The 27,763-nt window shown below is 35.2% G+C and overlaps 1 protein-coding gene across 5 annotated transcripts in view; it reads left to right on the forward strand.

The window, feature by feature from the left end:
- The window catches only part of LOC103030984 (L-amino-acid oxidase), a 44,084-nt gene extending 17,305 nt beyond the window's left edge, over nucleotides 1-26,779 (forward strand). The window contains exons 1-9 of one of the 5 annotated variants that reach the window (XM_049466822.1): nucleotides 915-1,031; nucleotides 2,584-2,683; nucleotides 5,505-5,719; nucleotides 6,652-6,764; nucleotides 8,833-9,034; nucleotides 9,141-9,209; nucleotides 9,303-9,439; nucleotides 12,209-12,497; nucleotides 25,849-26,779. In XM_049466822.1, coding sequence (XP_049322779.1) covers nucleotides 1,029-1,031; nucleotides 2,584-2,683; nucleotides 5,505-5,719; nucleotides 6,652-6,764; nucleotides 8,833-9,034; nucleotides 9,141-9,209; nucleotides 9,303-9,439; nucleotides 12,209-12,497; nucleotides 25,849-26,322 — 1,602 coding nt within the window. In that variant the 5' untranslated portion in view covers nucleotides 915-1,028 and the 3' untranslated portion in view covers nucleotides 26,323-26,779. Of the gene's footprint in view, nucleotides 1-525; nucleotides 583-914; nucleotides 1,032-2,583; nucleotides 2,684-5,504; nucleotides 5,720-6,651; nucleotides 6,765-8,832; nucleotides 9,035-9,140; nucleotides 9,210-9,302; nucleotides 9,440-12,208; nucleotides 13,768-19,246; nucleotides 19,290-20,470; nucleotides 20,543-20,670; nucleotides 20,886-22,282; nucleotides 22,396-23,743; nucleotides 23,946-24,067; nucleotides 24,137-24,220; nucleotides 24,358-25,559 lie in introns of those variants that run through there. The other 4 variants (XM_015604411.3, XM_049466821.1, XM_007229376.4 and 1 more) reach the window with 4 other exon arrangements.
- The last annotated feature ends 984 nt before the right edge of the window (nucleotides 26,780-27,763 follow it).

The raw sequence follows: 27,763 nt of genomic DNA on the forward strand, positions 1-27,763 counted from the left end.
AGTGAGGTCTTAAATAAGGTTTTCATGAAATTAGTGCCTTTACTGTTGTGAACTGGTGGAGACATTATTGGAAAAAAACCATGCTAAGTTGTCAATGCTCTTTAAAATTGTGTAATTGCTTAGTTATTCAAAATGTGTTTTTATTTTAGTCTACTTAAAGCTTTTTTTTTAATATGAGCCCAAATTATTATTTATATTTTTGGAGATACAATACCAGACAAAATCTGACATAAGGATAAGGATGAGGTTTCCCCTCTTTTTCTGAAAGGGCTCTGGATTGTTCATGTTTTTTTTTTTATAGTTGATAGTAATACAGGTATAAATCTCTTTATGATGTATACAGGGCTTGACATTTTCTCAGGGTTTCTAACTTTCTTCAGCTAGATGTCATCTTAGGCTTTTAGCTACTTAGATTCTGTGACACTTCAATGATCAGTCTTTTGATCAGCTCTGGTAAGTGAATGAAATTCTAGCCCTTAGTTTCACATTCCCTACTTTCGGTTTGACTCAGAATAAAGAGGGTCGGTTCAGACTGAGGCTTCAGCAGACTGAGGCTGCAGTGGAGTGGAAGCACCAGCTCTGGTGAGTAGAGATTTCTGCATCATGTTTTTACGGTAAAACTGAAATAATCAGTGTAATTATGTGCATTTTAGAAATACAGCTAAGTTTGTTCAACTTTATGAATAAATATATGTCTCCTAGATTAAGTACCCGAAGGGGATAATAGTCATAATCAGTCGTTTAGATTACTAATCGGTGCGGAAATTAGCCCAGGTATGTTAATGAAGAGTAAAACTCACTAATCTAATTTGTTCAGTGTGGTTGAACCTGGAGTCAGTGTGGGAAAATATTCTCTCTCTCTGGTTCTGAGACCCCACACAGGGTCCCTTTATACCTCAGTGTGTCTCCTCACACTTCAGAGTCCTCCTGAACCTTCTCTAAAAGCTTTAGATTCTCCTAGAGGTTTTATTCTCAGCCTCTTTTGTGGCTAAATAACTAAATATCATCAGCTTTCCATCAGATTATCAATGGTGAGTACCAGTCTGCATGCTAACCAGTCAGAGGGAGATGGAGAAAATTATTAATTTAGGTAAATTTTCAGGAAAAACTGAAAAATATGTTTGTTTTAACTGGAATACATTCTATAAGAATCTCTGAAATTAGAAAATAGTTCAGTAAAATATGTTTCTGTAGAGGAATGTGAGAAAAATGAGAATGCACAAGACAAATAAGCAAATAATGTGATCATGATGTGGCGCCTTAACTCAAATAAATATTTGAGTTGTTTTATTGTATTTTGTATTCATTATTATATATCTGGAAAAAAAAACATTTATATATTTATGTTTGAGTAAAATGAACATCATTGATTTAGTCTATAAACTACAGAAACATTTCTCCCAAATTCTAAATAAAAATATTCTCATTTAGAGCATTTATTTACAGAAAATGAGAAATGGCTCATATTCATAATGATATTCATATAGAGTTCAGTAATCAATAGTTGGTACAATAACCCTGGTTTTTAATCACAGATTTCATGCATGTTCTCCTCCATCAGTCTTACACACTGCTTTTGGATAACTTTATGCTGCTTTACTCCTGGTGCAAAAATTCCAGCAGTTCAGTTTGGTGGTTTGATGGCTTGTGATCATCCATCTTCCTCTTGATTATATTCCAGAGGTTTTCAATTCGGTAAAATTAAAGAAACTTTTAAGTGGTCTTAAGAAAGAAAAAAGTTTGCTGTGATTTATTTTTTCTATGTGTATCTAAAATCTAAATGCTCTATAAATAAAGCTATAAAAATAGTACCAGGTTAATTAATACTTTGCAGGTTAATTTGTTATATGCTGAATTAATTCACTTCTGAACCTTTTTTATTATATAAATATTATACCTAATCATTTATAAGCATTGGAGATCATTTGGGTCAGATATGTAAAAAAAAAAAATATTGTATTATTGTATTGCACATTTCTGTGCACGTGGGTTTTTTTTTTCAAATAGTTTTTTCATAGATTATTTAATTATGACTTATTTTATTTTTAATGTGAGTCAGTAGAATTATCTACAGTGTAGAGAGGTCTAGAACTATGTGCCTTTTTTATACATTATTATATATTCTTAACATGGGATAGGGGTGCAAAAAAGAAAGTTTGCTGTGATTTCCCTTTTCTATGTATCTAAAATTAAAATACTCTATAATTATATCTGTAAAAACAGTAACTGAGGTAGTGACTTTGTAGGTTTGGTTGTTATACGCTGAACTGATTCACTACTGAACCTTAAACTTCTAAACCTGAACATTATATAAATATCATACCTAACCGTTTATAACAACTGGAGATAATTTGGGTCAGATATGTAAAAATGTGTACATTCTGTTTTATTTTTGTTTGTTTTATTTTATTGTTGACATTTCTGTGCATGTGTTTTTGTATATTTTTATGAAAGTATATAAAATATTTAAGGACACTACTACTGATTACTCCTTTTACTCTTTTTGATTTTATGTTTAGTAGTATAGCATATGTAGAGGTATAGAAGTAAATGATGGGTTAAAGGTATCTGGCTGTGTTTCAGGTTTCTGTGTCCTCAGTGAGGAGAGGGAGCTGGAGGCGGAGGCTGAAGAGGTGGAGCCCTGAACTCAACATGTCTCAGGACTGGGGGATCTGCCGCTTCTGTGAGTAAAGCATCCTATATTTAAATGTGTAAAATGCGTCTTATAAAGAGAGATTGAACTACTCTCTGGGGTCTCATTGGGTTAGTGTGTGTCGTTTGTAAATGAGTGAATGTGTCGGTTTATTGATTTGACTCTTTCGGGTGAATTTCTAGAACTGACTCACTGTGAAGAGCTACAGAGATATGAAATGGATAAATATCATAAGATGATGTTGGGAAATAATAATTATTCTATAGATTATAGATAGATATAGATAGATATAGATTCACCTGTTCTTTTCTGAGGTAGTTTATCATCTCTGTGATCATCTCTTGTCCGTTAAACTGATTGATAAATTGGCCTGTTTTGTGCTGATGGGACTATATTACACTTCTATCATATACTTAATATTTTTAGCTTCTAACTTATTCAGTGGACCAAAATCTAGTCTAGAAATAATGTGCAACATCTAAATGATATATATTTTGTTTATTAATTCAATGAGCAGCATAGTAAATGTGACACAAACAATACCTTTTAATACAGTCGTTTTTTTTTTTAACTGGGGCCATTCTGCCAGGTTACGCTGAATTACTCTTTTAAGGGGTTCATTGAAATTTAAAATGTATTCAAATTCAAAGGGAATTTCTTTTATTTAAACATTTAAATTATTCATCCAGCTATTTTCCTAAAAAAAATGTTTAAGATGACATATCAGTGACATCTCAAAATGTTTTATTTTCAATGAACTGGAGACACTTGCTGCATGTTAAAAAAAATAATAATAATAAATTTTAATAATAATCTGGCAGTCTGTCATGACTGGGTAGATGTTTGGATGCAAGTAAAATAAAAAGAAATAAAATAAAAGTGAATTAAAAAGTCAATTTTGAGGAACAAAAGTCATCATATTTTAATAATGACCCTAATAAAAATAAGTTTTAACTAAAAATAAAAAATAATATGATTAGGGAACAAATTGATAATGCTACCACTCATCAGCCATAACAGTTGTCTCTCTCTCTCTCTCCCTCTGGTAAACACTGTAGCCGATCTGAGTCAATGAAAAGAGCAGGAATGCAGAAAACAGATGTTTGGTTTAGATGACTAACCATTCCCAGCCTCCTGCCTGAGTTTCCATTTCCAGCTAAACGAAAGTAGCCCACTGACCACACTGACTATAACCAACTCCTGCCTGGAAACAGAAAATAGAAACAGCAAGTAGCTCAGCAGAACATGACAGGGCACACTTTCATTTACTAATCCTAAAGATCAGTCTCCAGCAAAGCCAGTTACTCCAGAAAATAAAATAATTAATATAGTAAAAATGTATTATTATGGGTATAATGGTTGTATTGGGTTTTTAAACAGAAGAAAAAAGGCTTGAAGGCTCTCCTGTCTCCTGTGTTTTTCCTGCCCTCCTCCGCCTTAGTTATTTTGTAGCTCCGCCCCCTCGTTACCTGTCCCTAGGTGTTTCCTGTTTCCTTTTCATTTCCGTATATATAGCCCCTTTGTTTCTGTGTTTTCTTGTCGGTTCTTCTGTCAGGATATACAGGTAGAGGATGCGGAGGTGGACAAAAATGAAAGTATTTTAAGAACAGAAATAAACCAAATAAACGGCATTGGTTACATTTCTCGGCCGCTGGGCCGCTTGAGTGCTATATAAAACATTTTGCTCTGTTGCACTCTGTTGCAGTGCTGTTAGCCAATCAGATGTGATATATTTGCATGTATGAATATTGATGAGTAAGTGCCAAATCTTCAGAGACTGCTAATTCAGTGATCTAAAGCAACGCTCACATGGCATTTACTCATACTAGAGACCACAACTAGACATTTTAAAACAAAAAATTTTAAAAACAATGATATGAGACCTTTAATAAACTGTTTTCTTAAAGAACAGTGCTATGCTTCTTCTGTCAGTCCTGTCATTGTCTGTCTGCCTGCCACAGTCTCTAATTCATTCACCTCCTGAACATGCCTGATTACGTGACGCTTCGGTGTTCTAACTCGCCGGCCTTCTGATTATTTACACCTGGTCCTCTTAGTATAAATAGCCCCCTGTTTATTTTCCTAGTAGCCTGGTATCTATTTTCATAGCTCTTCTACCCCACGTTTACTTTGCTCTTGTCTTTTTGTTATTGACCCTTTCTTTGTATATTTGACCACTCTTTTTGCCTTTTTGCCCTTTGTTGTTTGGTAGTTTTCTAGTTGCCAACCTATTTTTGTTTTTTGACTACCCTTTTGCTTTGCCCATCTACTCACTCTTTTTTTGGATTTCCTGTGTATGACAACTTTGCTATGCTCACTCTGGTATGTTGCCTGTCTCTGCTGCCTTTTTGTTACTGACCTTGCCTGTCCCTGACTATTCCTATAGGTTTAGCCCTTTTACTTAATAAACTGTGTGTTTGGGATCTGTGACATCTTTTGTGTTGCACTTGTTATTTTTAATCACTCTGAACAGATTTTGCTCATTTAAACAACTTAGAATTGTAGTTTAAAAGGTTAGTTTTAACGCTCTACTTTAAACGTTGGGTTCGTGCTAATAATGACGGGCTCAGGTAAAATTGGTCTGGATTTTTTGGGCTAATCTATGCTCTACCATGTGATATCCTTTGCTGTGTACTGACCCTGGATCTGTTTTACTCTCTATGCAATGTCTATTTTTTGTGTGTTTGCCTTTTGTTGCTGAACCCTGACTGTTACTGTCTATGATTTTGGTATATCCCCTTTTAATGAAGCCATTCATGTTCATTCCATACATGTTATATAATGACAGGAGTTTGATAACTGGGATTATAAACCCTGTGTAATTCTTAATATTTGTTCTGTATTTTTTCAGTGCCTGTACTGATTGTACTGGTCGTAGTCTTCAGTGTAAATGGATATACAGACGATCCACTTCTCGAATGCTTGCAAGACCCTGACTATGAGGAGCTTTATAAGATAATGAATGAGGGTCTTCCCCCTACAAAGACCCCTCACAGTGTGGGGATCATCGGTGCAGGAATCGCTGGACTCACTGCAGCTAAGATACTGGAGGATGCTGGACATAAGGTACTTTTAGTATGAGTGACACAATATTAAATACACTTTATGCACACAACTATTGACTCACCTGCTTCTGCACTGTATCATATAAAAATAAAGTCAGGGTGTTAAATGATCAAACATCCACTTCTTTACAGCCCAATACTGTGGTCTAGCCGACACATGGCATTAAGCCTGGTTACTTATTTAACCCTTTCAGACCTGAATTTTGTGCCAGTGATGGAAAAATGTAAATAATATTAATGCTGTTTTCTATCTGGAATGTACAAAAAGGAAGACTAATATTATAATATGAAATCTATATCTATATTAACATTAAATCCAGTTAACTAAAATAAGTAACTGTTTTGTATGTCTACTACCTATTATGTATATTTTAATTTGCCTTTTTTTCTCTAGTGCTGTTTTTTTTTTTTCAACTTTTTCATTGGCTCTTTTATAGTCTATTGTGACTGACAACAAGGCTCAATTAATGTTTATGTTCAACAAAACATTTGAAAAAATAGGAAAATACATGATGATATCCACTGTAATGGACGCAGGGTCTGAAAGGGATATACTTGAGAGAGTCCTATTCTTTTGTCAATACTGTTTAAGCTTAAAGTAGCTGAATTAATTCATTAGAAGTAGTGTCCACAAACATTGTTGTATTATTAGAGCTTAATAATACAATACTGTGCTACCTGTTCATTTTTAAACGGTTTATTTTGTAGATAACAAGCTCAAATGAGCATTAAATAAAAACATTAACAGTTTTAAATGCTGTTTTTCATTTTAAAAAGGGCTGTGTGTTGAAAACTGAGTGTCTAAATGAAAATTCTGAGACTGTGAGAATGATTTTGTTAGTCACAAGTATCAGAACATGCTTTTGTGTGTTTCTATGCTTTTGTACATTTTCTGAACAGGTTTCTGAACCTATTTTCTTTATGAATCTTTAGGTTACAATCATAGAAGCTAGTGATCATATAGGTGGAAGAATCCAGACCTACAGGATGAAGAAGGAGGGCTGGTACGCTGAACTTGGTGCCATGAGGATCCCATGGTTCCACAGGTGAGTTAAGGTTCCCAAATGTTACCTACAGTCTAACTTAAACTAGCAGTAATCTGTCTGAATGGACCTTTCTACCAAAGGTGAGGCCTGATAGTGGGTGACATTGTTTGATAGGAATACGTCAGAGAAGACTTTACAACCCACATATAAAAGAAAATAAAAATAGAAAATATACATTAAGTTTATGCTGTATGCATTAACTGACACTATGAACATACACTATGGCACAGTTGAATATGACTAAACCAACAGATAGTTCAATTATTTGTATTATTTATTTTGACAAAATATATGAGAAACTTTTCTAAAACAGGACAAACACAATGAGTTAAAGATACTAGAGATACATTTCTTTTTTAACCCCAAATTAACAGCTAGATTTGATCATTATTTTTTACAGCTCTCTGCATCCCTCTAGTGGTGTCACAAAGACTTGATCTTTTGACTCCTAACATTGCCTGTCTATACATCAGTGATTAACACACAGAAATCAGTTCAGTAAATCAGTTTCTCTGATTTTGCTATATATATAGTTATATGTTTGAGTAAAATTAACTTTTTATTCTATAAACTACGAACAACATTTATCCCAAAGTCTAAATAAAAATATTTAAAAGATCAGACATTTTGATCAGTTTTCATGCATCTTGGCATCATGTTCTCCTCCACCAGTCTTACACACTGCTTTTGGATAACTTTATGCTGCTTTACTCCTGGTGCAAAAATTTAAGCAGTTCAGTTTGGTGGTTTGATGGCTTGTGATCATCCATCTTCCTCTTGATTATATTCCAGAGGTTTTTAATTTGGTAAAATCAAAGAAACTCATCCTTTTTAAGTGCTCTCTTATATTTTTCCAGAGCTGTACATAGTCAAACAGACAAGACTAACAATAAATCAAACTAAGACACAAATTAAACTAGATTAGAAGGTGACATCAAAGGTGACAAAATTGGTGGCGAGGAAAACTTTTTTATAACAAGACTAAAAATGCTGTTAACTAATTTGGACCAGAGTAAAACACCTATAGGTATGAAACTGCTCTTTTTCTACGTTTAATCCTTTAAATCAGAGTAAACCTAGCCCCTTACTTTTAGGCCTTACTAAACAGCAATTAGAGCCATATTGAGGTATATTGTATAGAAATGAAATGGAATTTGGAAAAATAATCAGTTTTCCCAGCTGTGCAGCATCCAAAAAAGTGCAAAGAACTTAAAAACAACATCTAAAGAACTGCAAGCCTTTCTTACCTAACATTTTTCCTAACATGTCCCCTGTTGGCACCAGTGGTCCACTATAATCAGGAGATCACTGGTTCGAATTCTCTTTATGCAGCTTGCCATCAGCTGCCGGAGCCCTGAGAGAGCACAATTGGCCTTGCTCTCTCTGGGTGGTTACAGTAGATGGCGCTCTTTCCCCTCGTCACTCCTAGGGTGATGTGGATCAGCACAAGGCTGCGTCTGTGAGCTGATGTATCAGAACCGAGTCTCTGCGCTTTCCTCCGAGCGTTAGCGCTGTGATGCTACTCAGCAATGCTGCATCAGCAGACTTTACATGTGTCAGAGGAGGCATGTGCTGGTCTTCACTCTCCTTGTGTTGTGGAATCACCAGTGAGTAGAAACTGAATGGGTGGGACATGTCCCCTATTATACACATAAAAACCATAGTGGTGTTAGTGTGATAGTTTGGAGGTGCTTTGCTGCATCACCACTTGAAAGCCTTTCTATCATTTTGCTTTGTACCATAGAATTTTCCAAGAAATTGTCCTAATCGAATGTCCCAATCGAATGGCTTAGTCAAAGTGTTTTACGATGGTCATATTTAAATTTTCTACACTGTTATTAAAGTATAAAGTATCTGTTTGCTATTCATGTTCAGATCGTTCTATTTTTGAGTTAAGTTTAGAAGGCACCGCAACAGTGCTGAGAAATGCTGGATTGCGTCATTTTAAAACACCGCTGATATAGATAGTGAGGTTGCATGTATTATTTATTTATACAGGATTGATTTCAAAGCCTACTCTTGTCACTGTGAATTTATTAATTTTTTTACACCTTTGTTTCCTTTCCAGGATCCTCATGTCATTTGTGGCAAAGATGGGCCTGAAACTGGATCCTTTCATTGAAGAAAACATTAACACTTACTATCACGTCAACGGTTTGCTTGAAAAAACCTACAGAGTGAAGGACAATCCCGATGTGCTGAACTACTCCGTAAACGAACACGAGAAGGGGAAATCAGCCAGTCAGCTGTTTGATATGGCGTTGTGGAAGGTCAGAAATAGGAGAAAAAAATACTGATATGTTCGGGATTAGTCGATAATGCTATATTCTAATGTTGTTCGCGTCATGACTAAATTGTCCTTCATTACATATTTAGATTAAAGATGATGTGAAGAGGTACGGATGCAGTAAGACGATGGCGAAGTATGATTCATATTCTGTTAAGGTAATAAGCCTCATTATTTTGATCTATATTTTAAAACCAATAGTGAATACTGAAAGTTTGATTGATTGAGTGAATTTCTGTTTGTTTCTACAGGAGTATTTAGTAAAGGAGGGTAATCTGAGTCGAGAAGCTGTTCGTATGATTGGAGACATACTCAACGAGAACAGCTTCTTCTACACTGGTCTCACAGAGACACTCTACATACAGTCCGATATCAACGATAATACTAAGTAAGTATACTGTAATACTACAGTATAGTAAGTATACTATTTAAAAGATTTAGTTAAATTAGATCTTGATTAAATGTTAAATGTTAAATGTATCTGGTGTGATACAACATAAGCAAAACATGAGTCCCAGTTCAACAATAGCTATTTACCAGTTTATTCAAATAATCTTTGGATAATGAAAAATAATGAGAAATAAATGAAAGTTTAAGTAAATAAAACGACATTCAAATACGCAAAATTTACAAAAGAACCAGACTGAATGGTCAGTGTAACTTTTAGCAGTTTAACTTTCTAATTGTAACAAGCTAATTATTAAATGAGGAATAAATAGGTTTTCATCCAATTTTTCAATTGTCAAGTATTTCATTTCAGTTTCGCACACAGAATTTTAAGAAAAATAAAAAAGTTGAATCTTCTTTGACTTGCAAAATGCAAAAATCGAAAAAGAAAAATATGAAAATCAGAAAATATTTATTTTTTAATTTTTCCTGAAATTACGATTGTGAGAGGCAGAAATAAAATAATTAAAATTAGAAAAATGGATGATAACTTATTTCTTATACACTGCAATACATAAAAAAAATAAAATGATGAGTTTTTACATTCAATTTTCTATTTTTGCTTTTTTATCTAAAACGGTTAGAAAATTAAATCATAAATTAAATGGTTTACTGACCCTTGACTTCCTGCCTTGATTTTGGTCAGAATGCTATTTGATCTCAGTGTTTTAAAGCTTTCAGCCAGCTTATCTCAGCCTCCTCAAATATAAACTCCAGCCTGACCTCGGCAAGTCTTTATGCGTTAACTAATGGACCTTATCACCCGCCATTCCACCAATCAGGTCCTGACCGAAGATGATGACTGGTCTCAACTTGTTTGATAAGCCTGTTATAATCTTAAAACAGGCTCTATAGGTTTCTGTCAATTGTCAAGATGTATAGACAGCCCTCGTAAAGCTCACATATATTTCATATAGTCCACAAAAAAACTGATTTTCATACCAAAGTAAACTGAGCACATATTAATTTTTACCCATAGTTGCACATAAATCACTCAAAATAATTAACCAGAGTTTCATAATTGAGCAGGTCTCAGACATGCACAGATGCAAACCAAAGAATACTTTATTAAATAAAGTATAAAACAAAGGCATGGTCAGACAAACAAGGTCAACACCGGTAAACAGCAGCAACAAGGAGACAACATACCAGAGTTGATAAACAGTCCAGAGGTCAAACACGGCAAGGCAATATTAGAGGGCAGGCAAAGGTCAGAGAGTAACACAGGCAATAGAATAGAAAACACGTTGTATAAGGAATAAACGGTTAATACTCAGCAAAGGACAGGTAGAACTGAGCCCTTTAAATAGGGCCTAACACAGTTGATTATAACTCAGGTGATCTGCTTCCTAGAGGTGTCATATGCAGTGTCATGTGATTAGGAACGGGTGTGATGTCAGTGTGTGGTGCATTCTGGGCAATGTAGTAGAGGTGTGCCAAAAAATCGATTCACATAAGAATCTTGATTCTCATTTACTACGATTCAGAATCGATTTAAAATGTCCCAAAATCGATTCTGAGGGGCGGGTTTTAGACTGATTTTGGGCTGGGTATTTTTGTTGGACCTGGCAACCCTGGGGATAGCGCTTGTCCCTTCAAACGGAGATCTTCCAGACACACACAGAGCGTAGGTGTTTGAGAATCACCGGTAAGATGGCAGAACAAGCATTATATTACCTTAGATTAACGTGTAGTTTTAATGTTTTATGGCAGAATGCTTCATAACAAGCATAAAAAAGATCGCTAGTAGTTAGTTTCAGTAACTGTTAGCTAGCTAACTAGCTAACTTTCCAGTTCCACCTTAAATAACGCTACAGGTGGCAGCGGGCTGCAGCATTTAAGGCGGAACGGAAAAATACAATAAGCTAATCAGAGCTAATTTCAGCTCCTCATCACAGAGGAATTAAGGAATGGACAATATGAATTAATTTCTCCACCTCCTGCTCCCTTTCTGAAGAAATACAACGACCTTAAATTAACTAGTTAATCAGCAGCTGCTCCTGAACTTTAGCGCTCCACTGCTATCATCACATCAGCCCAGCAGCGTCACCTACACACCACCGCTAGTAGCCTGGTAATAAAGCAGTGTTATTTATTATTTATTTATTGTTCATTAACGTCATTGTGATATCCCAGTGATTCCTCTGTCACTGAGGACCCACATTCCTGCACATTTTATTGTTTTTGTAACACATTACCTGCTTCAGGACCAGTGTATATTTTGGAGGCTTTTTTCAATAAGATTCATAAGCCAGAAGCAGAAATTTTTATAAATCAAATCGTTTTGAATCAAAAATCGATTTTGAATCGAATCGTGGCCCCCAAAATCGGAATCGAATCGAATCGTGAGATAGTAAACGATTCCCACCCCTACAATGTAGTCCAGAGACTGGAGAGCTGAGTGTAGGAAAGACAGGAGCATGACACAGAGATCATAAAGTAAAAGAGGTTATTTATTAAAGAAAGGACAAACCACCTGCTTATTATTTCACTATAATATTCTAAATATTTTAGTTTGGACTAAAAACAGTGCTTTAACACTGCTCCGTAATATTTTACGCATCTGCCTGAGACATAACACCTTTGGCTAAATGACTTTAAAAGTTCATCTTTACATACCTTTATTCTAGAATTAACTTTAGCTTGCAGTAATCATTGTTGGTGAACAATATATACCAAATTATGTTTATTTCCACTGAATCTCTTTCAGGTATTTTGAGATTCCAGGTGGCATGGATCACATACCCAGAAAATTTTATGAAGTACTCAATGCGACAATTCTGCTCAGATCAAAGGTCAAACGCATCACTCAAACCGAGAGTAATGTGACGGTTTCATTTCAAGACTGGCGAAACCTCTCCGCTTTGACCAACTTCACTTTCGACTACGTTCTGGTGACGGCTACAGCCAAAGCTTCACTCTTCATTGATTTCCAGCCTCCTCTATCAGTCCGGAAGATGGAGGCTCTGCGCTCGGTGCACTACGCCAGCTCCACCAAGGTCGTGCTGAGCTTCAGTGAGAGGTTCTGGGAGAAACAAGGCATCAAGGGTGGAAGAAGCATCACAGATATGCCATCACGCTTCATTTACTACCCCAGCCACAGCTTTCCTGGAGCAGGGGGCGCCCTTTTGGCTTCATACACCTGCTCTGATGATTCCACGCTCTTCCAGGGGGTGCCGGATGATGAGCTGATGGCCATGGTGCTTAATGACTTGGTGAAGATCCATGGGGAGGGGATCCGGCAGCTCTGTACTGGAGGTGTTGTAAAGAAATGGGCGTTGGATCCTTACAGCCATGGAGCGTTCGCCATCTTCACTCCCTACCAGGAGAGTCACTACTCTAAAGATCTGTTCCAGAAAGAGGGGAGGATTCATTTCGCTGGAGAACACACAGCCATGCCACACGGCTGGATTGAGACGGCCATGAAGTCTGCTCTCAGAGCTGCTAAGAACATTAATAGTATTGAAGAATAACAGCGAACATTTTACATTTCATCAAATCAAATCAAATTGATTTATATAGAGCTTTTAACAAGACTCACAATCGGGGGACCCATCCTCCTTTGGTCGAAACTGCACGTTAAATGTTGAGTAAAGTTCACTATACAGCCACATAGGTCTGTTTTGTTCAGGTGTACTGACATAATAATATTAATAGTAATAATAGTAATAGGTAATAGTAATACAAATACTACTGACTACTAAAAACTAATGATTAGAATAATCATCATCAGTTTTAGCTTTTATTTGTTTTTTTATTAACACTGATTTTAAAAATACCATAAGGGCCTTAATATTGAAAGACAGCCATGTCTGCATTTTGCCATTTCTGCCACACAGCGATCTGTTGAGGCTGCATTTCGTTCAGCTAGTTTTTTTTTTTTCTTTTTTTTTACATTTCATACATATGTAAGACTGTATTCTGTGCATTTACTACAGTTTAAGACTATTTAAAAGTTTTATATGTAAATAAAAAGTACTAGTAAAAGTGTGGGTAGGATAGAGTAATGACAAATATAGTAATTAAGTAATTTAGGTTTGCTGTGTAATGTTTTTCTACCTTTTTATGTATATACATTTAAGCTAGTTTGTATAAATTCCTTTTATACGTTTTACAGACAATTTTAACTTGGTAGAAAATGTAGCTGCACATTTCACTTAAACTGACTGATTTTGACTGACTATTGTGCAAATGCACACATTTTGGTTGCTAACCAGCACATATTAAATAAAAATGTAAGTATTTAAAAGAATGCTATTAACTTGTATGTATTTCAGACCTTCATTTGTTTCAGCACAAATATATATTTAATAATTATATTTTTAAATAGTTTTCTGTGCACTGTCATGTTTCTGTAAATATAACACTTCGTTACTTAAGCCCTATTTGGACAGGATTAGTTTCTCAGGGGGTTCTGGGGTCATTTTCTCTTTTATGGGTTTTTTTTATCCTCTCTGATTTTATTCCTGTCCAGAACAATCATGTACGTGTTTTTCTCAGACATCCTCTGAGAAAATTACATGCTGAATTATCTACTGTTTTTCACTGAACTCCGCTGAACGTGGTCCTCTGGTAATTCTAATCCCGTCCGGACGCACATCTCTGAGTTTGTCCACTGCCGCGCACCGTAATTACACTTTGGGTGCGCTCTGTTTCCACGGAGATCCTTGTAAACACAACAGCTAGTGGAAATGGAGAAGCTACTGAACGCCGCAATGTCATGTGACAGAGAAAGCCTAAAAAACGTACTGGTCCTCCTGTTTTTGAAATTGCAGTCCGGATGCAGGAGTTTTATCACTGAGTAGAAGTGTAAAATATTTTTCACAGACGTCCCCCTGAGAAACTAATCCCATCAGCATAAGGCTTTAAGTTTATCTCTCAAAAGAACCTCAGTTTTCTCACAATTCTTTATGACTGCTTAGGACTTCTTTCAACATCTTGAGGACTCTAAAAGAGAGTAAAAAGAGACTCCGCTGAGTATTTGTACCAATATGTTAATGTAAACTGAAGACCGGTCTTAGGAATGCCTAAAAACTAAAAATATAAAACTATAGAAGATGCTAACTGATTAGAAATGCTGTAACCTCAAGAGAAGTATCTTACCTACAACAGTGCTCAAATAATATATACAGGAATATACATTTACATTTACATATATATTTGCGGCATTTAGCTGATGCTCTTAACTAGAGTGGCTTAAAAGGTTATTTTTATTATAGAGGAGGATCAATGTAGGGTTAGGAGTCTTGCCCAAGGACTCTTATTGGTGTAGTGCAGCATTCAGGCACCCAGACCTGGAATTGAACACCAGCCTTATACATAACAGCTCACTGGCAGCGGTGATGTTATCCACTGCACCACACCAACCACTGAACTGTATAGAAATACAAACAATACAAAACTATACAAAGTATGTATATCCTGTATAAACTTTAGGAAATCAAATTATTATCTTTGATAATATCAATACAAATTCTTTATTAATAATTTCTATTACACAATACATAGTATACAAAATATGCATTTGGCGTAAAAAAAAAACTAATATGAAAATTCTGCATGGCTAGTTGCCTGTTATGTTCTTTAAGAAGACTTCTCCATCAGGTTTCACCTCCACCCACTTTTACAGCCCAAACCGCTGCCCAGTGTTTTCATTTCTGTGCATTTCAGTGTGTTTCAGTGAAAACTGCCATCTGATTGCTATACACAAAGTTCATTTCTGCTTTTTTGTGCTGCCACAATAGAGGAAACTCTGTGTGCTCTTGAAGTTATGATCAGTGATCCACTCTCTTTCGCCAAGGCCTGCATAAAATAAAACAGAGATGGCACGTTTTTCCCACACTATATACACTGTTTACTCCTTTTGTCCATTGTCTTTTCCCTGTAGAGTAAGTATTGTCAATAATAGGACACTCTGGAGCAGAAAAACATGAATCCATTGGCGCCATGACTAATGCCAGGCATGGGCAAGAGGGGTGGAAACACCTTTGACATTGAGCTCTGGAGTAATAGGACTTTTGAGATTATATGGGGTATTGATGATGATGAGATTGGGCTGTAAATATTTAACATACATACTTGTAATAAATGCATATAATAGGTCCTCCATAAGAAATGCTTCTAAATCTATTAGACTGTATTCTCTGGACAGTAGATGCAGTTTTCTCAACAAAAGTAGGATAAACGCTTTTAATACTCTGGGTTTTAGAAGAAATGTTGAATGAGCATCTGCCCTACCATTGAGTCTTGTATTTTCAATTAAATACTCAAGTCTGAACTTATTCAGGAAATGACTAGGTATCTTTTTCTTTTATTAGATTAGCTCAGTTACATTGACCAAGAATAAGAATAAGAATAAGTGATGCCCCTCTAAAATGTATTTTTATTTCTAGTGTCTTATTTCACCAGAAATATTTTCTAATATACTAATAATTTTGTAATGTTCTAATATAGGCACATTTTTATTTTCCACAGAAATCTGCTATATTGTAAGAAGGCGGGGTTACGCTTAGAAATAAAGTAATAAAGCCAGCTAACATTAGTTAGTTAGTCATGCTGGGCTTGAGAGCATTTGTATTTTGTCTTTTTACTCATCGCTGGTGCATGCTTATTTTTCTCTCTTTTAGTTTGAACACATTACTGATACATAAGCACCAGAGTACCAGTAATTATAACCCCCTTTTCTATTGGAAGGGCAACTGGAACTTATTTAGACATTTTATTGACTTGTTTCACTGTAACCTTTATCATTTTTCACAAGAAAGGACAACGTAGTTATGTTTTTTTGAACCATGTGTGCACAAGTGGAGGCAGTTGCCCTCCCTGCCCCCCCCTTCTAACTCTCTCTAATACTACATACTATTATTTTAAACCAGCATTGCTTCATGGTCTGTTTCTCGTTGCGCTGTGAAGAAGAACCATGTGAATTTGTGCACCACTAGCTTGTTGCTACATAGTTTTAAACAGGGAGATCTAAGAGTTGAAACTGAGACTATAGCATAAACCAGAGATTCCTTATGAAACCGTTGGTGTTAGTCTCCTGAAATGTGGAGCCAACACTCCTGAAAACCTTAAAAACCTCCAGCTTCCTCTGGAAAGTCCACTCTGCTGACATACAGTCTGAACCATGTGATTTGGTCACAGGGGTTATCAGTCAGCTGTTCATCACAGGCCGACTGTAATTACGTGACTGTATATGTACTCATCCATATTCTTTCACAATCATCAAGTTTTACTCACTTTTTTACTCACTTTTTTACTCACTCTACATTTACATTTTCACCATGCATAAAACGTAAACAACTAAGGGAACAAAATACAAAATTAAGATACAGTTGGTGGAAAAAGTATGTGAACTCTTTGGGATTATACTTGGATTTCTGCATAAATTGGTCATTAAATGTGTTCTGATCTTCATCTAAGTCCCAACAATAGACAAACACAGTCTGCTTAAACTAAAACCACACAGAAAATTATATGTTTGGATGGTTTTATTGAACATTATTGGATTTAATAACTGGTTGATCCTCCTTTAGCAGCAAAAACCTCAACCAATGGTTTCCTGTAGCTGCAGATCAGACCTGCAGAACGGTCAGGAGGAATTCTGGATCATTCCTCTTCACTAAACTGTTTCAGTTCAGCTATAATATTATGGGATATCTGGTGTGAATCTCTCTCTTTAGGTCATGATGCCACAGCGTCTCAGTTGGGTTCAGGAGGTCAGGACTCTCCAGAAGGAGTATTTATTTATTTTCTTCTGTTGAAGTCGTTCGGTTGTTGATTTACTTCTATGTTTTGGGTCGTTGTTTTGTTGCGTCATGTTCTGATTGGTTGAGGTTTTTGTTCCAAAAGGAGGATCAACCAGTTATTAAATCCAAAGGTTCACATACTTTTTCAACCCTGCTCTGTGAATAATAACATGTTGTGTTAAAAGAAAACATGCAAACATATAATGTTTTGTATGGTATTAGTTTAAGTAGACTGTGTTTGTCTATTGTTGTGACTTAGATAAAGATCAGAACACATTTAATGACCAATTTATGCAGAAATCCAAGTATAATCCCAAAGGATTCACATACTTTTTCTTGCAACTGTAGTTGCTGATTTAGATGGAGGTTGACATGATTGCATTATCTAAATAATTCCTGCATTTTTTTAAGTACTTTAATGCCACATGTCTCACATTCTACCAAATCCCAAATGAGTTCTACTGGATTCATCATCAGGAGACTGATAAGGCTGGCCCCTAAAAATAACTCAACATCATGTTCAGGAAACTAGTTTTAGATGACTTTTGCTTTGGGTCATGGGGCACCATCATGCTGGGAGTGGCCATTAGATCAAGAATAGTGGTCATTAACATGAACATCATGTATTTTCTTTATTTTAAAATGTTTTGTTGCACAGAACACTATTTGAGAGCTGTGGTCCATCAGAATAGACCATAAACCAGCAAATGAACATGTTTATAAAGCAATGAAACAGTAGCTTGGCACCGCCCACTGCAAAAACACTGTAAAAATAGTAGTAGTAGAGCCACTGAGGCAAAGTAACACATAATTACTACTAACTTACTAATTTAATGTGATTTAGAACACTTGGTTCATGAAATAATAAGATAAAATATGAGATATAAAATATTACACACAAGGCTTCCGATGCAATAGAAATAAAAACTATTCAATATTTTAGTTAGTAATTGGATTTATTTGCTGTATACATTTTATTGTAGAATATTAGAGTCTTTTTTTTCTATGCATTACAGACAGAAAACAGCATTCTTACATTTTTACATCACTGGAGATAATTCAGGTCTGAAAAGGTTAAGAAGAAAAATAAGGCTATACTATATATTCCACACTGTTGGATAATTTACCACAGAATGATCTTAATAAAACCAAAACAATCATAACAAGCAGTGTGAATATTTCATTACTAACTCCATTACTAATTATTCTATCAATATTTCGTGCCGTGGTGTTCCTTACCTCTAACATGCAATGCTTCAATTAGGATAATTCACTCGTTTTTCATAAAGAAATACATGTTCAAACTTTATTACTTTTGAAAGACCAACATTTAACACACACGTTTTACATAACATTGAAAAATAACATTGCAGTTTGTTTTAGTTTGTGTTTTTGCAGGGGGTAAACCATTTTCATACTATAAGTTGATTACACTAATTATGGCGAGCAAAAAAAAATGCTTAATACTAAAAAAATATTTTAAACAATTTTTCCTAGATCTTCAAATTTTAAAATGAGCAAATTTGACCTGCAACATAAAAGAAGGGTTAAAAATAAAGATTAAGGGGCCTCCACAAGACAAACATTTTACTACTCTAGCTTAAAAGAAAATGCACTAGTTTCATAAACATGTTCATATGTTGTTTTGAGCTGCTTTAAGGCCAACTTAACAAAAATCCACAAAGATAAACATCAAACATGTCTAAAAACTTTTGTCCACATGGTGTAAGTCTCTATGCTAGCTTTCTTTAAGCAGATTTCATTTTGAAAAAAAAAAAGCTTATTGCCTTTCAGCTGCTTATATTCTGTGATATTTTTTAGCAGGAAAACAAAACAACAACAGATATACAGCTTTAATCATGATAAGTCACTTGATATCAGCCCTGATTAAAATTACAGAGATTCCAATCTGTGTGATGTAGCGGGAAGGTTATCCCAGCCCAGAGTTTCACAATCCATACTTTCATTTTCAGTCAGAATAAAAGCAGCTGATTGGAGCTATCCTCCAGCACATACTGCAGGTGAGTGGAGGCACATGGTATGGTAAGTACAGGCTTAAATATAGTATAATATGATCTGTTTACAGAATTAGAAAATAACAATGTCAGCTTGTATTTAAGATTGGAATAAATAGTATACAGTACATTTTACCTTTTACCTTTTTAATTCAGACTTATTTTACCTAGACTTTACATTAGGATTTCATAATAAAATGCTAAATATATTAAAATAGTCATCATTAAAATTATAATTTAATGCACAAGTTAGCCTACGTGTGTTAAGAAAGTGACTTGATATTTAATAATTCATTGTTCAAGGTGGATAAACCTTAGGATATTATAGGAATAGAAATGTTATTTATTGCTTTAGACTAAAAATATAATTTCAATATAATAAGACTAAGAAAGCATTTTTACCTGAATTGAAGTGAATTTAGTATGTAAGCGGTTTTAATATATTGCTTCTGAAAGTCTACTCTACTCTTGTCTGTTGGAAAAGAATGTTTACTGAAGTAAATATTTGACTCCAATAAGTACGTCAACTAAATTTATAGACTGTGCACATGACATTTTCAATGCAAAATCATCATGTGATAATCAGAAGACAAATTCTTACTAATATTATCACCAAAGTTCCTCTCAGCAGCAGCAGCAGCTCATACAAAATAACAAAAAACTGTTCCCTGTGCATTATGTAAACATATACATAGCTCTGGAAAATAAGAGACCACATAAAAAATTATGGGTTTCTTTGATTTTACCAATTTGAAATCCTCTGGAACATAATCAATGGCATAAAGCATCCAAAAGCAGTGTGTAAGACTGGTGGAGGAGAACATGATGCCAAGATGCATGAAAACTGTGATTAAAAACCAGTGTTATTCCACTAAATATTGATTTCTGAAGTCATAAAACTTTATTAATATGAACTTGTTTTCTTTGCATTATTTGAGGTCTGAAAGCTCTGCATCTTTTTTGTTATTTCAGCCATTTCTCATTTTCTGCAAATAAATGCTCTAAATGACAATTTTTTTATTTGGAATTTGGGAGAAATGCTGTCTGTAGTTTATAGAATAAAACAACAATGTTCATTTTACATAAACCTATAAATAGCAAAATCAGAGAAACTGATTCAGAAACTGATAATTGATAAAAAAAAGAAATAAAAAAATATAATTCTACACTTTGAACAAAAATTATTATTATTATTTTTGGTTTCTTTAGTGCGGAGTGAACTGAAAAGTCCTGGTTGGTCTTGAGGAACTATGCCTCCAGCCTGTGGGATCTGTGGTTTCTGTAAGTAGAAATGGAATTAAATGTATAGTTTCATAGCATTTAGGAAGAGTCAGAAAGAATAAAAGTGATAATTTCTAGGTTTTTGATATATAATAACATAAAAACATCTCCCTTTTACTGTTTTTCAGTGCCGGTCGTGATCCTACTGCTAACAGTCCTCCATGTCAGTGGGCTTACAGATGATCCTCTACTGGCTTGCCTGAAAGACCCAGATTATGATGAACTTTGTAAGATAATGGATGAAGGTCTTCCTCATGCAAAGACCCCTCGCACTGTGGGGATCATCGGTGGAGGCATTGCTGGACTCACTGCAGCCAAGTTTCTGGAGGATGCGGGACATAAGGTATATTAATCAAATGCAGCTTCGAAATTCCCTATACTCCTGTCAGTAGTACCTTTTAAACCAATTTATTGTTAGACGCATGATACTCGGTCAGATTTTGTAAAAAGAATAGAAAGATCTGGTTAAAAAAGAATGAACTAAAGTGGTAAAACTTCAATATGATGCAAAAACAGTAGAGGTATTCATTTCTGCATCTTAACAGTCAGTGTCAAGTACATTTAGGTTACCGTATCTTTCGCACTATGAAACACACCGGATTATAAGACACATTATGCGACACTAGTAAGGAACAGGGGTGTTGCTATGTTTCCTTCTAATTCAGCTAGTCTCATCACTGGGTTGTTGTCGATGGGTAACAAAGATAAAAGCTAAGTAAGTTAAGTAAACAAAACTGTAATTCGTATAAAAAACATTTTCGTTTAAAGTCGAACAAGCGCTGGATTATAACTTACACAGATTTCTCTCCTGAAACAAATTTATTTGGATGACTAAAGCACTTCCGTTCATTTTTATAAGCTTAGATTTCCAGATTTCCACTAAGGCTGGGTGCAGCAGCATTAGCATTAGCGGCTAACTGCTAGCCACGGTTACCGCTAGTAAATGGCAGCCAAAAGCGCTACACTGAGAAACCCTAGTGTTCCGGTAAGCCAGGACAATATTAGCTAGCGGTTCAAACCACATAGCCTGTTTTTACACGGTAAATGAAAGGATTTTAAGTCTGCTTCATAGTGCAAACATACGGTATTTCTCTGCACAATCAGATGCATTAAATTGGCAGTTAATAGTAAAGGGTTTTTAGTAAAGGTAATTGCAAACACTTTAATTTAGCAATAAATCTAGATGTTTAGTTGGATAATTAAACATGATAACAAGTATGAACTTTTGCCAATATCCCTTTTTTGTCAAACAGTGTTTTTTAATATACTATCATTGCACTTTTTAAGTTCTTAGAGTCTCATTTTATATCTCATGGCCCTCAGAATTCTACCAATGAAGTGTGGAGATACTTTGAGCTTGATAAATTTTGCCATTTCTTTTTATGGGCAGCTCTATGCCCCTATCAGTATCATTGTAAGCCTGTTGGGAGCATCAGCTAAAAGTGCTTTATTTCAGAATACTAGGGGGTGAATGGAGGTGGGATATTAAACAAACCTTTGTACTCATTACCATGTTTCACTATAACCCAAGTCCATTTCACACTGGATTTCTCCTTTAAAATAATTGTTTTAGAGCAAAGCTGCAATATCACAGTAGACAGTTTCTTCGTCTTAACTGGGAATGTGAAGCACTTTTATAGCACCTTTTTCTCAAGCATTATGAGATTCTTCAGTTTGCTTTTGCATTTTGCACAGATCATTGTTCCTGGATGCTTAATCACTGCTCGAATTGATCTTTAGGTCACAATTATAGAGGCTAGTGATCGTATAGGTGGAAGAATCCAGACTCACAGGGAGACAAAAGAGGGCTGGTATGCAGAACTTGGAGCGATGAGGATCCCAGGGTTTCACCAGTGAGTTACACTTTTATTAACCAAAATATTAATTAGTAGCGTCACTGTTGATTTTAATTTGTGACTTCTTTGTCGTATCATACATTTTTTATATTTTCTTTATAAAAATTATTTGAATAGTTTGTGACTTCTCAAGAAGTTGTTAATTTAAGTATTACTTACATTATTCCAGCTTGTGTTCACAGTTCTGTAAAGCATAGTCAGGCAAAACAGGGTCATAAACAGTAAATCCAGCAGAGAAAGGGCAAAGGCAGAAGAGTAGTCAAAAATACAAAAAAAATGTAACAGAAATAAACAATAAAATGGGCAAGGCAAAAATTGGTAGTCAGAAACAAAAACAAGTAACAAATGCAATAAACAAAGGAAATGTGTTAAAGAAGATTTAGAAAACTAGACTCAAAAATCATCACAGAACAGAGCAAACAGAGAGGTATTTATACTACATATTCCAGGTAAAAACAATCAGTAACTGGGGGAGCGGGATCGCCGTAGTAACATGATCAGCAGAGTAAGGAAAGTCCGGTGTGAGTGCATGCTGGGAATTGGAGTCTTTGAGTAGTTCAGAGTCCAGAGCAGGCATACAGATTTTTGAAAGTCTTCTAGGAATTTATCCTACCTTCATCGATTATTTATTACTTTTTTCCTTCTCTCCCAATAATTAATAGATCACTCTGTAACAACATTTAATCTTCTTTTTTGTGTCCTATTTCCGTTTGATTTTCTTGTATTTTGCCCTTCCTTTAATCTTCCTCTTTATTTTTTTATTCTTCCTCCTTTTTGTTTTTGCTTTTTCTTTTGTGATTTTCATGTTTTGCTTATATCTCTGTCCTTCCTTAGTGAATAACTAATAAAAATTGTTAAAAAAAAGTCTTCTATAGTTTTCTATTATCTTTTTAATTTGTGTGTGTGTGTGTGTGTGTTGCTGAGCATCCTTTTTTAAATAATGTATAAAATAAAAAATAAAGTTTTTGATTTGGCCACTCCTTCACTTACATTAGCAGCTCTTTACACCACATATTGAGAGTTACCCTAAGCAGCATGTATATGCAAATTCAACACCTAGAATCAACTTAAAATAACTTTTATTTATTTTATTTGTCATGAAATAATAATGAAGCATCTCTTACCTGGTTATAAAAGTGTTTATCTGTCAAATTGGCTATTTTTCCAATTATTTTTGAGATTGTATGTTAAAATATAGATATAATGTACAAGTGTACAAAGGTAAAATTGCACAATTCTGTTATTAATTATAGATCTGGATATATTCATGTAGTCAGGTTTATTTTAAAAGGCCAGGCCTGGCAAAGCAATGTCATAACCTTACCCAACTTCTTTTTTCCCCCAGGATACTCATTAAATTCCTGTCAAAAACAGGCCTGAAACTGAATCCTTTTATTGAAGAAGACATTAACGCTTATTATTTTATTAACGGACTGCTTCAAAAAGCCTACACAGTGAATGAAAATCCAAATGTGCTGAACTACTCTGTAAATGAGCGAGAAAAGGGCAAATCAGCCAGCCAACTTCTTAATATGGCTTTGGAGAAGGTCAGTAACAGGGAAATGGTTCTGTAATGTTTGGGGTTTATTGATAATACCATATTCTGATAATTCATATTTAACTTTATCTGTCTTTCTTTTGACTGACTTTATTGTCTTTGTATATCTAGATTAGGGATGATCTTAAAATATACGGCTGCAATGCGACGATAGAGAAATATGATTCATACTCTGTTAAGGTAATAAAACACAATTTTTTGATCTGTTGTAACTGTTTAAATAAATAATTTTGATTGTGAATAGATATCTGTTTGTCTGTACAGGAGTATTTACTGAAAGAGGGTAATCTGAGTCGAGAAGCTTTGCGTATGATTGGAGACATACTCAACGAGAACAGCTTCTTCTACACCGGAATCACAGAGACACTCTTCCTTCAGTCAGATATCAGTGATAATGTAGCGTAAGTACACTATTATATACATTAAAATGTATTAATCTTTGTTGAATTTTAGATTAGAACATTTTTATTGAGATTTATTAACTCGGATCATGCATATCGTCTGTTTGAATCCTGTTGATGTAGCTTGCCATCAGCTGCTGGAGCCCTGAGAGAGCACAATTGGTCTTGCTCTCTGTGGGTGGGTACAGTAGATGGTGCTCTTTTCCCTCATCACTCCTAGGGTGATGTGGATCAGCACAAGGCTGCGTCTGTGAGCTGATGTATCAGAACCGAGTCGCTGCGCTTTCCTCTGAGCGTTAGCACTGTGATGCTACTCGATAATGCTGCATCAGCAGCAGTTTAAAAAGAGGCGGAGTCTGACTTCACATGTATCGTAGGAGGCATGTGCTAGTCTTCATCCTCCTGGTGTTGGAGCATCACTAGTGATGGGGGAGTATTAACGAAGGGGTTGGGTAATTAGCCATGTAAATTGGGAGAAAATGGGATAGCAATAAAATTATTTAAAAAATTGTACTGTTACTAGTGAAAATGTATTTTTATCTCAATTTTATCTTAATATTTATTGGGGATTTGCCTTGGTTTATTCTTCCCCTGATGAGTACACAATTGATTTTAGTCCAAGTAATCAGAGACACGTTTGGCTATCATGTATAAATAAATGCATGTGGTTAAAATCTTATCAGGATAGAATTTAAATACTTGTAATATTAACCTCCTAAGACCTAAGAACTATTTCTCTTTGCTACGTCGCACCTGATTAGTGTAAAAATTAAGGATTATCTTTTTACTTGATGTAGTTTCTGAGAAAAATGATGTGCACACATGCTCGGCCGAGCGAAGCTGTGAGTGTGAGGTTAAGTGAAGTTTAAGGGTTAATTTTATCTATATCTTTATAACTAAGGGTGCATCTCTGAAAAATTTAGTCCTTTGAGTTTTAGAGCTGTAAAATTGACTGTGGGGGAAGGCAAGTAGTCCTTTGCATGTATGAATATTCATGAGAAAGAGCTGAAATCCTGTCCTTCTTTAGAGAGCACTAGTCCAGTGAACTAAAGCAGGGTTATACAGAAACACCAGAGCACTTTTTTTGTTTCTGTGACCCTCACTATCTCACTATTTTCCTGACCCCTGTGTCCAGTGCTAATAATCATTTTTGGTTAAAAAAATTATACCTACTCCTTTTTTCCCCTGAATCTCTTTTTTAGATATTTTGAAGTCTCAGATGGCATGGATCACATAGCCAGAAAGTTTTACGAATTACTCAATGCGACAATTCTGCTCAGATCAAAGGTCAAACTCATCACTCAAACCGAGAGTAACGTGACAGTTTCATTTCAAGACTGGAGAAGCCTCTCCGCTGTGAAAAACTTCACGTTCGACTACGTTCTGGTGACGGCTACAGCCAAAGCTTCACTCTTCATTGATTTCCAGCCTCCGCTATCAGTCCGGAAGATGGAGGCTCTGCGCTCGCTGCACTACGCCAGCTCCACCAAGGTGGTGCTGAGCTTCAGTGAGAGGTTCTGGGAGAAACAAGGCATCTGGGGCGGCAGAAGCATCACAGATATCCCATCACGCTTCATTTACTACCCCAGCCACAGCTTTCCTGGAACAGAAGGTGGTGCACTGGTGGCATCATACACCTGGTCTGATGATTCCACGCTCTTCCAGGGGGTGCCGGATGATGAACTGATCGCTATTATGATGGACGACTTGGTGAAGATCCATGGGGAGGGGATCCGGCAGCTCTGTACTGGAGGTGTTGTAAAGAAATGGTCTCTGGATCCTTACAGCCATGGAGCGTTCGCCATCTTCACTCCCTACCAGGAGAGTCACTACTCTAAAGATCTGTTCCAGAAAGAGGGGAGGATTCATTTCGCTGGAGAACACACAGCCATGCCACATGGCTGGATCGAGACGGCCATGAAGTCTGCTCTCAGAGCTGCTAAGAACATTAATAGTATTGATTGAGTATGGATAAAATCAAGATCCCGTGTTAATTTTTGTGAGCTATTGGTGCTATATAATAATTGTGAATGGAAAATGGTTTAAATTATTATGTTAAGTTGCCATTATTAATTGTTATTTTATAGACTATTCAACTTGAAACTTGTGCACCAATCAATGATGTGTTCTTAATGTAAACAATTAGGTACTGTTAATTTTACTGATTTACACGAATACACAGAATAAGTAAAGCTTTGTTTTTCAAGTGTTCTACAATCTGTCATGTTCTGCTGATTGGTTTTCTAGAAATTATTTTAGTAATAATTATTTTGTCACATCTCAATTTTTGACAATTCTTTAGTTTACTACATCATTTGAACACATACAGTGTCACATACACTTGGTTAACATTTCTTAAAGAATGGACAAATAGAAATTCTCCAAAATCACCTAATAAATAAAAACACCGTTTTTACATTGACATTCACATGTTTTTTTTTTTCTTTTTTGGGCAGATACTGTAATTGTTATAATAGTTTAATCTGTCTGTGGATTAATACAACTTCCCACACATATGTTACTGCTGTTTGAAGACCCTCTATTTACAGTTTATGCTTTTTTAAATACTTGATACTTAAAATATTCATAGTCCAGTTTTATAACTCATATGTTCTTTGCTTTGAGTCATTATATTTAATATATTTGTTCATTTGAATGGAAGAGAACTTGTTAGAAAGTGACAGACTTTAAATATCTACTTAAAAATGGCTATTTGTCCTAAACAGTGCAACCTTAAACATACCTAAAATGCTTGACATGTTGCTGTCAGTCAAACAAAAAAGCTGAAACTACTTTTTGACGCTTTGTCATAAAGTAATTAATGTACCAATTTTACTTTAAAATCTGAATAAACCCATGACAAGTCTCAAGTTTATTTCTGCTGTTTAAGTGTCTCTTCTCTGTTGTTTGATTTGAAAAAAAAATCAAAATTGCACATTTGTAAACTATACTATGACCAATAAAAGACATAAACACGACTAATCAACTAAAAATAAAAGTCTACACAACCACCCCAGCAAACACTACCACAATCACTTCTACAACATTGTGAGTAAGTACAAATCAGATTGGTGAAGGTGACTTCATGTTAAAAAAATAATACGTGGCCATGACTTATAAAGACAAGGAAATGAGATCCTAATATGTGGCCACGACTTATAAAGGAGTGGGAGCGAGATAAGTAAGGCATAGCCACGACTTTCTAATGTGTGGGAAAGAGATTACCTATTGACAAAAACGGCAGTTAGATATTATGGGATATATTATTTTTTCGGGATAAACAAAAAAATGTCTATTGTATTTAGTGTTTAAACGAGATATTAACTTCATAAGCCTTGTAATCTGTCATACTTTCCTTACTGAAATATTTCCTGGAATGGATATAACATTTACATTTATTAAGAGA

Source organism: Astyanax mexicanus, chromosome 18, assembly GCF_023375975.1.
Source record: "Astyanax mexicanus isolate ESR-SI-001 chromosome 18, AstMex3_surface, whole genome shotgun sequence".
In the NCBI taxonomy this organism is placed as follows: domain Eukaryota; kingdom Metazoa; phylum Chordata; class Actinopteri; order Characiformes; family Acestrorhamphidae; genus Astyanax; species Astyanax mexicanus.